This window comes from Pelophylax lessonae, assembly GCF_965119305.1.
Source record: "Pelophylax lessonae genome assembly, chromosome: 5".
Taxonomy (NCBI): Eukaryota; Metazoa; Chordata; class Amphibia; order Anura; family Ranidae; genus Pelophylax; species Pelophylax lessonae.
The window spans coordinates 372537480-372550139 of record NC_138772.1 but is presented as its reverse complement, the minus strand read 5'-3'; the positions used below and the strand labels follow the sequence as shown (position 1 = coordinate 372550139).

Below are 12660 nucleotides of genomic sequence, written 5' to 3'. Positions count from 1 at the left end.
GAACAGGGGCCATTGAAATGAATAGGATTTGTCTTGTTGGGCGTTTTGAGAGCTGATCCTAGAGCAGAAAAACGCCCCAAAACGCCTAGATGTGAACGGAGCCTAAAGTGATTGTAGAGTCTCGATTTTAAAAAAAAATAAATAAAAAATAACAAACATGTTATACTTACCTGCTCTGTTGCAGTGGATTTGCACAAAGCAGCCCAGATCCTCCTCTTCTCGGGTCCCTCTTTGCAGCTCCTGGCCCCTCCCTTCAGTCGAGTGCAGCTAGCTATAGGGGAACCCGAGCTGAGCTGCAATGCCGTCTGTCCATTCAGACATGGAGCTGTCGTTCAGCCCCACCTCCTCTCTCTCCCGACTGGTTGATTGACTTTGATAGCCGTGGGTGCCAATGGTGCCACTGCTGTGTTTCAGCCAATCAGGAGGTAGAGTCTCAGATGGCCGAGGGACTGGTGGACATCGCTGGACAGAGATATGGTTCAGGTAAGTATTAAGGGGTGCTGGGGAGGCTTCTACACACAGAAGGTTTTTTATCTTAATACATAGAATGCATTAAGATAAAAACCTTCTGACTTTACAACTCCTTTAGGCTGGACAGAATTTCAAACAAAAATTCATAAGAAAAGTCTCTTTAGAATTCTTAGAATATTCTAGAAAAAATTGTCAGTCGAAAGATTTAGTTTGCTTTTAAACAATTGATTTTGGAATAAATAGCCAAAACAGGAAGTGAGAGAAAATCCCTGCAAATAGGGGAATTTCTGGGGACCCCCCAGGTCACCGAAACTGGTGTTCCAATTGGAAGATTTGCCCTCTATCGCTTTTCTGGGGACAAACCAAATTTTGTGATTTTCTTTCACTTTTAATACTAATGGTAAACAGGATAAATAAAGAACGTGAATCTCCCTAACGGGGGCACAGACAGCAATAAGAAACTGGCAGGCATTCCAATCCCTCTCCATTCCAAAATCCAAAATAATAAAAAAAAAAAAGTTGCCTTTAGTTATACTTTAACTCTTAGTGAATTGAGCCCTATGTCTTAAAGTAAGTTTATAACTAAAGGCAAAATGTTTTTTTTTTTGTTGTTGTGGATAAAGTGGAGGGCGATTCGACTACCTGCCAGTTTTTATTGCGGTCTGTGCTCCCTTTAGGGAGATTTAATCTCTCTATTTATTCTATGTACTGGGACCAATTTTGTTTAATATCTTCATAAGTGATATTGCAAAAGGCCTCGATGGTAAGGTTTGTCTGATGACACAAAGATATGTAACAGGGTTGATGTTCCTGGAGGGAAACGCCAAATGGAAAAGGATTTAGGAAAACTAGAAGAATGGTCAGAACTCTGGCAACTGAAATTTAATGTGGATAAGTGCAAGATAATGCACCTGGGGCGTAAAAACCCAAGGGCAGAATATAGAATATTTGACACAGTCCTGACCTCAGTATCTGAGGAAAGGGATTTAGGAGTAATTATTTCAGAAGACTTAAAGGTGGGAAGACAATGTAATAGAGCAGCACAAAATGCCAGCAGAATGCTTGGATGTATAGGGAGAGGTATAAGCAGTAGAAAGAGAGAAGTGCTTATGCCGCTGTACAGAACACTGGTGAGACCTCACTTGGAGTATTGTGCGCAGTACTGGAGGCCATATCTCCAGAAGGATATAGATACTCTAGAGAGAGTTCAGAGAAGAGCTACTAAACTAGTACATGGATTGCAGGAAAAAAACTTACCAGGAAAGGTTAAAGGACCTTAACATGTATAGCTTGGAAGAAAGAAGAGACAGAGGGGATATGATAGAAACTTTTAAATACATAAAGGGAATCAACTCGGTAAAGGACGAGAGCATATTTAAAAGAAGAAAAACTACCACAAGAGGACACAGTTTTAAATTAGAGGGGCAAAGGTTTAAAAGTAATATGAGGAAGTATTACTTTACTGAGAGAGTAGTGGATGCATGGAATAACCTTCCTGCAGAAGTGGTAGCTGCAAATACAGTGAAGGAGTTTAAGCATGCATGGGATCGGCATAAGGCTATCCTTCATATAAGATAGGGCCAGGGACTATTCATAGGATTCAGATATATTGGGCAGACTAGATGGGCCAAATGGTTCTTATCTGCCGACACATTCTATGTTTCTATTTGTCCTGTTTACCATTATCATTAAAAGTGAAAATAAAAGAAAACCCTGATTTTGGGTTGTCCCCAGAAAAGTAAAAGAGGGGAAATCTTCCGATGGAGACACTAGTTCTGGTAACCTGGGGGTCCCAAAGGAATTTCCTTAATTTGCAGGGATTTCCTCTCACTTCCTGTTTGGCTATGGGACAGGAAGTGAATGGAAATCTCTGCAATGGTACACAGAAGGCAGAAAAAAAAAAATCTGACAGGAGTTATAAGCTTATAGTTTTGCCTATAGTTCTACTTTAAGCAATAGAAGCAGATTCTCAGTCGCCTCTGATGCTCTTGATAACACTGATAACATTCCTTCAGAGCAACTGCCTCTTAGGACTTTTGTGGCTACTTATGAAATAGAAGATCCCAATCACCAATGTTCAATTCACAAGAAGCTGCATCCTCTCAGGGTTGCAGAAAAAATCCCTGCAGAACTACTAAAGCAATTTGGAATTTGCTTCAAATATTGAGATACTACAGAACATCTCGCAAAAGATAGTAAAGCCATAATTAAATGTATAGAGTGTGACAGTCTTACTCATGACTATGCACTTCATTCACTTAAGCACAATTCTTCCCCAGTAGATCCTCTTCTTGCTGTGTCACATCATGGCAAGGAGAGCCAAAGAGAGACTATCTTACTGCCAATCTCAAGCGAGCTTGCAAACCTCCCTTCCCTTGAAGAGAAGACTGGTCCAGACTGTCAAGTCAAGGATATCAGGACTTGACTGGACAGCATTACCCGTTTATATATTGAGTCAGATATATTACTGTTTATACATTGAGTAGACTCCTGGAGAAGAGACACCTGAGAGGGGACATGATAGCAACTTATAAAAACCTCAATGGTAATCTCAGCATAGAAAAAAAAGCTATTTAGTCGCAAGGATTGCATGAGGACTCGAGGGCATACAATGCGATTAGAGGAGAAGCGTTTTAACCTCAGGTAACGCAGGGGGTTCTTTACTGTTAGGGCTACAAGATTGTGGAATTCTCTACCACAAGAGGTGGTTTCTGCGGGCTACTTTCAAAAGACTCTTGGACGTACATCTCAAGGATCAGAACATTCAGGGGTATGAGAGATGATTATGGCCACACACACCTACACAGGTTGAACTGGATGAACTATAGTCTTTATTCAACCCCAACTACTATGTAATTATGAGTGAGATGAGGCTTGACATTTTGCGACCTCCCTGATTTGAAGATGGGGGTTTCAAGTATCATCTTCATTCTTTATAGACATAAGGCCTCCTTCACACAGTCGGGTATAGCTGCAGCCACCAGTTTTCTGGAATGACTGGGTCATGTGATCAGCAGCAGCTGCTCAGCCCATATAACCTAAGAGCGGGCTGACAGCAGCCACTGCTGTTCGCATGTAGCTGCATACTGAGTGATTAAAGACAGATGTGCGAGCATGGACGCAGCCAGGTTCGGACATCTGACCACTCTTTGTGCAACTACATGCGAACAGCAGCAGCCGTTGAGAGCCCCTTATTCATTTAAATTGGCTGACATGGTCATTTCAGCAGCAAGAATACATTAAATCTTGCCACAGGAATCGGACGGCCGCAGCTACCCAGCCATGTGAAAGAGACCTATGTTTGCATTGCAGGTTTGCATATTTTCCTTTCTTGTTTTATTTTCCAGGTCTAAGGACAAGTTATTTGTAATGTTATGTTTAATAGTGAATTCTGATGATTTTAGATTTGCAGATCCATTATAACTGCATGTTTGCATTAGTTAGTTTATCCCTTAGCTAGACCCCTTCCTTCTTTATTATGGTCCTCAGTTAGTATCCAGCCTCCATAGTGGACACAGGTGTAGAAGATCACAGTCCGTTTATACTTAGGTCCCTTTCACATGGGCTTTCCGATCCGCCTGTCAGTTTTTCAGGCTGACCTGATCGGATGCTCCATGCACCCCTATGGAGCAGCAGATGTCAGCAGTGACATGTCTGTTGACACCCGCTGCTATCTGATCCAATCCTGTCTGGGAAATCCAGACAGATGGAAACCCTATTTTCCATCCGTCTGGAGGATCGGATCGGTTGAAAACAGACAGGCGGTCCTTTTTCATCCGATCTCCCATAGAGGAGAGTGAGGATCTGACAGATCTCTCTCTGCCAAGTAAGTGGAGACAGACCTGTCATCCGCCTACTCAGCGGAGATCGGTGGATGGATACCTACAGAGCAAAATGGAGTCTGCCGGGTGGAAAGCCCATGTGAAAGGATCCTTTGATATGAAAGCTGAACATCCATTTATTGCATTATACAAGTAAAACAACATTGGATTCTTATTGGAGAGCTGAGCTGTCTGTGGGGAGAGCTGAGCTGTCTGTGGGGAGAGCTGAGCTGTCTGTGGGGAGAGCTGAGCTGTCTGTGGGGAGAGCTGAGCTGTCTGTGGGGAGAGCTGAGATGTCTGTGGGGAGAGCTGAGATGTCTGTGGGGAGAGCTGAGATGTCTGTGGGGAGAGCTGAGATGTCTGTGGGGAGAGCTAAGATGTCTGTGGGGAGAGCTGAGCTGTCTGTGGGGAGAGCTGAGCTGTCTGTGGGGAGAGCTGAGCTGTCTGTGGGGAGAGCTGAGCTGTCTGTGGGGAGAGCTGAGCTGTCTGTGGGGAGAGCTGAATCAAAATGTGACCATACTGGCCACATGGACCAAAGTCTAATGAAAGTAAGTCAATGTATGAAGAAGTGCTTGAAATGCGACATCATTACATTTTATGAAGCTATATCAGTCACTCCTAGACCAACGATGATAATGAAAGTACTGGCCTGTGAGATGTCAAATCAGAGATGCAGAAACTTTGAGAACCTCAATAATAAAACCTTCATTTTTTATTATAATTATGATTATTATTATTTTTTTTTTTTTTTACACATCAAAAATTGACTATAAACTTCATAACTAGAAAAATACTCAATGCAAGTAGATATTTTATAAAGTGTTGGTAAAAGTAATAAATTAAAAATAAATAGGTGTTTTTCATGGGTGTTAGCACTATACAGGTGTTATTTACTGAGAAAAACAGTTGTACATAACATGAGGTCTATGCCTCTCAACATATTATAAAAACAGCATTATTACCTCAGGCAAGACATCTTCTGAAGCAGAAAAGAAGTATGTGTACACAATAAGTTCTGATGCAACTTCAATGAATTTTTCCTGTTAAAACAAATGATACATTTTATGGCAGGCACAGCTATATTTATTACTAGGTATTCACCAAAATGTATCAACCGTTTATCTGAATTTTTAATCTGCTAAACAGATTTGCAATTTTTCAGCTTGCCTTAACCACTTGACCTCCAGGCCTTTTCTGGCACTTTGTTTACATGTAACAAACAGTATTTTTTGCTAGAAAATTACGAACCCCCAAACGTATTGTTTTTTTTAAAAGCAGAGGCCCTAAAGAATAAATTGGCGAGTTTTGGAATGTTCTATGCCACTGGGTATTTTTGAATTTTAATGCAAAAAAAAAAAAAAAAACCAATACATAACCCAATATTTTTAATATAAAAGATGATGTTACGTCGAGCAAAAAATACCAAACATGTCACACTTTAAAATTGTGTATGCCCGTGCAACGGCGACAAGCCACGTACATTTTACAATTCATAGGCAACGCTTTAAAGGTTTTACAGGTTACCACTTTAGATGTACACAGGAGGTCTGGTGCTAGAATTACTGCCCCCGATCTGATGTTTGCTGTGATACCTTACGTGTGTGAGTGGGACGATCACTGTTTGCGTGTGTGTGGGACTGATGCATGTGTTCCCCTTTTAAAAAAAAAAAAAAAAATGTAGAGTTATTTATTTATTTTTACACTGTCACTTTTAATTTTTTGTAAACATCCCTTGCAACAGCAATAGGCACGTGACAGGTATTCTTTATTCTCTATAAGACCCCAAATCTCTCCTCTGCGCTTAACAGCATTTGATCACACCAAGATCAGCAAGATCAAATACTTAGAAAAAAAAAAATGGCGCCATTTACATTCGGGTAACCCTGAAGTGATGTGACGTCATCACTTCCGAGTTACTATACCATAGAGCCCAACAAAGCCGATCCAGTCTTTGCTGGGATCTATGATAAGCAAGCTGGTTGATTGGTACTCCTGGTGGAATAGGAGATCTCGATAAAGCTGCTGAAGCCAACTGCCGGCTTTAAAAAAACTGTACCGGGATGCAAGCATCTTCCGAGTATAAACACCAGAAGTACGGGTACGTCGCTGTTTGGCAAGTGGTTAATGTTTTTTATGCAGCAACATGTTGGAGACTAGTTAAAGTGTTATTTAACCAAAGACCTTGCATTTACTATATCTGGTCTCCCACAGTACAAAGAACATGGAAATGCAATTATTTTTGCAAATATAAACTGCTAAATACCTTTTCTCATCAGCAATACATTGCGGTCTTGTGATTTATCAGTGTCGAGCCGAGGACTGGTTTAAGCCTGTAGGAGAAGTTTTCATTCTCATCTGACTGTCCTATGAGACTGCAAGTCTCCTAACCCTCTGTCTGGACAGTGCTGATTGGCCCAGTGCTGATCACATGCACCCTCCCAAAAAAAAAAAAAAAAACTCTCTAGTAATACACTTCAAACTGAGCATGTGCAAAGTGCCCCCAAGGCTCTGTATCAGGAGATGGATTGGGGACTGTGGAAGGAGGTGAGGTTCAAACAGCCTCTTAGGTTCCACAGTGAGTATAACAAGCATGCTTTATTTTACTGTTGTGGGTTTAGTAACACTTTAAATAATAGTATTAGATTTAGTACTATGAGAAAGAATTTGAGTGGATTGAAAAACTAGCTATATTCAAGACAAATTAATTTAAAAAAATGCATTTTGTTTTGTTACCTGCAAAAATGGCAACGTTTTTGGTAACGTCCCTCATGCTCTGTGTCGTTCATGAAAATATGAACTGTAAACTAGCATAAGGTAACAATCCATGGTAGCACCAGCTAGGAAGAATTTAGGATAATAACCTAAAACATTTAAACCAACAATAGGCAAGGTAGGGAAAAACGTATAAATCGCTTTTAATTCTCATAGGCTAACAATCGTTATTCTTATTGCTGAGTGTAACAAAACCAGTGTAATAAAAACAGATGAAACACTACTGGGAAATTATATAGGAGAAGTTGAGGATTAAAAAATTATACATGGGCATAACGTTTTCAATTTATAAGACTGCAATACAATCTCATGAGTGTTTCGTTACAAGAAAAGCAAGTCTTTCCTCATTTTGCATACAGTATTTGTTTTTTGTTTCTTCTAAGGTAACCTACTTTCTTTGGTTTTTAGTACCATGGTTATATCACTAGAGTAGAGTTGCACGATTCTGGATAAAATGAGAATTACAATTTGTTTGCTTAAAATAAAGATTACGATTCTCAGCGTAACATAATCTTTCACATTATTAAAAAAAAAAAAATGGGTTAACTTTACTGTTTAATTATTTTTTTTATTCATTGAAGTGCATTTTTTCCAAAAATAAATAGCGTTTGAAAGACCTCTGGGCAAATACAGTGTGACATAAAATATTGTAATGACCACCACTTTATTCTCTAGGGTCTCTGCTAAAATTATATATATATATATATATATATATATATATATATATATATATATATATATATATATATATATATATATATATAAATAATGTTTGGGGGTTCTAAGTAATTTTCTAGCAAAAACTACAGATTTTTTTCTTGTAAGCAACAAATGTCAGAAAAAAAGGTTTAGTTTTTAAGTGGTTAAACGAACCTCATTTACAGACGGAAGTTTATCCCTTTGATCTAAAAGAACAAAATGATACAATGTTTCTCCTTACCTCTCAGCACTTAGCAATGCCGTGATAAACTTTGCCGTCTGTTTTTTTTTTTCTTTCACGGCTGTCAGCTGTGAATAGAGAACGGCTCTGCACTGAGTCGTGGAAATGAAGACCATGAGGGGGGGATGAATCGAGATTGCGATTTTTTTTTTTTTTTTTTTAACAACTACTTGTGCGGCACTACACTAGAGAATCATGAAAACCCATCATTTGGCACTGGCATTTTCAAAAGAAGGGTTATGATTCCTGGGTGTAGTGGTATTACCTGGGTTTTGATGAATAAGGAATAACTGATAAATACATCTAAAAATATGTAGTGAGTATTTCACTAGGTATGTACAGTATATTGATTTCCTGGGCTTGACCTCAAGGGAAGCTACAAAAAGGGATTAACATTTCTTCTACACATATAGTAACCTTTGTTTAACATAGAACAATGCATATATTGCATTCACACGGTACAGAACAAGCTATGCTAAGCAAAGATTGTTGGAAAAGCAGTGGGAAAAACCTTGTCATTATGGGTTCTGTGATTAGAAGGGAGTCTAATACCAAACACCTGCACCCCATATACTACTGCCTTTTTGCAATCCAGGGTTGTAATCTAAATTTCCACCAAGGACTTAAATGCTCTTAAAGCGGAGCTCCACCCTAGAGGGGAAGCTGTGCTTGTTTGCACCCTCCACTGACACATTTGGAACTTTTGAGGGGTGGGGGGGGGGGGGGCAGGTGCCCGATTTGGACAGGTACCCACTCCCTTTTCCAGGGAAGTTTGCCGCATCGATCTAAGAAGCTGTTCAGCCCCTCCTACAGTATTTGTAGCTGCTGACTTTTTTTGCCCAGACTGGAGCTCGTCTTTAAAGACGTTGTTCAAACATATAAAGATCCCACTGAAAACTACTGTGAGTTTTCTGGTATTTGAAAAGCAACAAAATCCTCAAACAGTGCCATGCTCCAAATATACAAGTAAATAGTGAAAATAAATAATCATATGAATAAAATAAGAAAAATCCAAATGAATGTATTAATACAGAAATAGTCTCAAATAGTGCAAATAAGACTGGATCAAAAATGAATGTTATGGGTATCGACACAGGGAGTCATTGCTTGTGACGTCACCACGCTCTTCACTATAAGGAAGTGGTTACCCCATTCCTGGAACCAGGGCTTTTCACTGATAAGCACGCTTACATTTTATCCTTTGTGAGTAATCACAAAAATATATAATATATATTATAATATGGTTTTACACTATGTGGCTTTTCTGGCCTTTTTCTTCCACATGACTCCATTGTGTGGATGTCTCACACACGAGGCTGCAGCGGGATCCAGTTGAGCATTCCATATCCTGAGTAGGAGACCAGCGTTACATACTCCATGCATTTGACTCTTTTTTTTATTATGAGTCAAATTTGCTCTGGTAAGCCTCGGACACACTACTAGTTTTTTTTTTTTTTTTTGTTTAACCCAGCGACAGACCTTTTTTCGATCATGACCCTTGACAGAAGTTCGGCCAACTTCTGTCGGAGCGGATGTCGTACACACAGGCCAAATGTAGGCTGATTTCTATTGAACCGGCTAATGTCATCCGACATTCGGTCCGCTTGACATGGGATTTAACCTCATCGTTGGTGGTGGAGCACAAGATGTCAATACCATTAACTACTATCAATACTGTGACACTTTTCATTTTGATCCAGTGTTATTTGCACTATTTGGGTTTATTACTGGTATTTTTTATACATTCATTTGGATTTTTGTTTCTTTTCTTAATATGATTATTTGGGGGTCTGGATGAGGAGATTTTTGTTCCCCCATGTAACATAGCTATACCTCTTCTGTATTTAGGCTTCTGTATTTCGCAAGGAAACCGATAGCTCAATTCTGGTTGTCCTCTCATATTCTGAATGGTAAACAGGTCAACCGCGTACTAATTCGAGAACGATTGACATACCAACATAGAAATTCCATTCGAAAGTTCACATCTATTTGGCAGGCCATTAGCTGATGGTATAGACCTCCGGATGGAGGAAAGCATTTTTTTTTGGTTCAGTTTTTCTATTTCAAACTTTGGGTTTTTCCCTTTCCGTGTACCAATGTGCCTCTGTACTCGTTACATGCAACTCTTTTCTCGCTGGTTTATTTTGTATTATTGAAATCCAGGCCATATGGTTGTTTTTCCTGTATGACTTACTGTACTTTATGTATATTGCCCATTGGCACAATAAACCTTTTTTGATTTAAATTAAAAAAAAAAAAAAATAAGATTATTTATTGTTCACTATTTACTTGTAGCTCGGCACTGTTTGAGGATTTTGATACTTTTCACCATTTATATCTTTGGTTGTGCCAGCAGCTTTGTAGTCTTAGCATGATTTCACGGTTTATGTATATTGCCCATTGGCACAACCTTTTTTGATTTAAAAAAAAAAAAAATAGGATTATTTATTGCTCACTATTTATTTATAGCGTGACACTGTTTGAGGATTTTCATGCTTTTCACCATTTATATCTTTGGTTGTGCCAGCAGCTTTGTAGTCTTAGCATGATTTCACGGTTTATGTTTTGTCTGGTATTTGGGAGGTCTAGCTACACCTACTTATGGGTAAAAGCACATAGACAATGCGAATGTAGAAAAATAAACAAAAAAAAAATAAAAAAAACACAACTATCCTTTCTCAATAAAGTTATTATGTAGAACGTCTAGTTACATAGTTACTAAATAGTTAGCCACTTAAAATTCATAGCAAACTCATTTTAAATTATGCATTTCTTCAAAGGTAGAGTCCCATACAATAACATTTTGTAAAATTTATAAAACTAAGAAGTTTAATCTTTTCACCTTTAGAGTAGATTCAACACCAACATATACAAACAGTACGCGGTGACGCTTCTGCACATGATCGAACATCTGCTGGCTAGGAAGCTGTCGTATAAGCGGCCTGAAATAAAAAGCAAACACCAAAGAGTAAAATATATTAAAAATTAAAAACTAAGCAGCCAGCTATTTTAAAATTTTAGACACAAAGGTTGCTCATGCTATTAAGAAATGTGACTCTTTCATCACCATTTCCCTTTATTAGAAAGAGTTCAGGCCTGGAGAATGAAGAGGTTTCCTTTTAGGCAGACTAAGAGCCATAGGATGGCACATATTTCGTGATGACTGGTGTATAGTGAGGAAAACGTGAGACAAGTCCAGAAGTTTAATTTTATTGGAAGTTACATTCAGTAACGACCAACACATTTTACATGGTCCCTTTTCATCAGGGATTAGACATAACTGGAAGATTTAAAGGATAAGTTAAACTTTTGCCAATAATAGGGTAAAAAAAATGTGCATTTATTGTACTCGTCGTAAGAGCCTGTAAAGCACTGCACCAGCAATCAGCAGCTCGCTAATGCTATGCAGGTCTCCTACAGATCTGTCCGTGTATCTCCTTTAGTGGAGTACACACTATAAGAAAATCAGGCAATCGAAAAATGTACAAAAATTCTTAGGACGAAAATGTTCGCCCGATTTTCTTATAGTGTGTACAAGCCTTTACTCATACCTTGTACAAGCAAACCGATACATACCGACAGGAAGAATCAAGCGCCGTGGTGGTTCATTGAGAACTACAAGCCAACAGTCACGAAGGCTGTCGGGACTTCGTAGTTTTCCATTCACTGTGAATGAGTGATGTGGCCAGGCGGGAATTTTTGTTTTTATTGTGACAGCTACCAGGGGGAGAAGATCCCCGCTAGCTGTCAAAGCGGGGACCTGCCCTTTCATAACATGTTACATCCTGAATATGGGTGTAACATGTAATGAAAGGTGAACTTATCTTTTAACCACTTGCCGACTGCTCAAAGTATATTTACTGCGGTAGTCAGCCCCTCACAGGCAGAGCGACGTAGTCGCCGGAGGCGCGCTCCCGCGCGGTCACGGACCCCCCCCCCGCGTGTGACCGGCGGACATCGTCGGTGGAGAGGGAGAAAGGCAGGTGGCTGATGTAAACAAGCCGCCTGTCATTCTCCCCGGGGTAGGAATCGTGATTATACGGTTCTACTATGTAGGACCGTTGATCACTGTTCCTACCCCTGAAGCCACAGCCAATCACAGTTAGAATCACGCCCCTAGGGACGCACACCACCCCTCCCTCTCAAAAAAAGTTAACCCCTTCACTGCCAGTGTATTTTTACAGTAACAGTGCATATGTATAGCACTGATTACAGTAGAAATGTCACTGGTAACCTCAAAAGTGTCAAAAATGTCAGTCAAGGGTCCGATCTGTCCGCCGCAATGTCGCAGTACCGCAAAAAAAAAAAAAAAAAAAAAACCGCAGATCGCCGCCATTACGTGTTAAAAAAACCAACAAAAATCTTTCCCTTTGTTAGTAAACGCGATAACTTTTGCGCAAACCAATCAAAATACGGTTTTTGCGATTTTTTTTTACCAAACATATGTAGCATAAAACAAATTGGCCGAAAATGTTAAAAAAATTTGATTTTTACATTTTTGGGGGGGGGGGGGGAATTTCATATAAAAAAAATGTGAAAAATATTGTTATTTTTGCAAAATTGTCGCTCTGTTTTTGTTTATAGCGCATGATCAAAAAAAAAAAAAAATCGCACAGGTGATCAAATACCGCCAAAAGAAAGCTCTGTTTGTGGGAA

At 39.4% G+C, this 12660-nt stretch overlaps 1 protein-coding gene across 1 annotated transcript in view; it reads right to left on the bottom strand.

The window, feature by feature from the left end:
• The window catches only part of TMX3 (thioredoxin related transmembrane protein 3), a 115723-nt gene that overhangs the window by 56492 nt on the left and 46571 nt on the right, over positions 1 to 12660 (bottom strand). The window contains exons 7-8 of the mRNA XM_082258600.1: positions 10847 to 10946; positions 5255 to 5332 (exon numbers count right to left, since the gene is read on the bottom strand). Coding sequence (XP_082114726.1) covers positions 5255 to 5332; positions 10847 to 10946 — 178 coding nt within the window. The remainder of the gene's footprint in view (positions 1 to 5254; positions 5333 to 10846; positions 10947 to 12660) is intronic.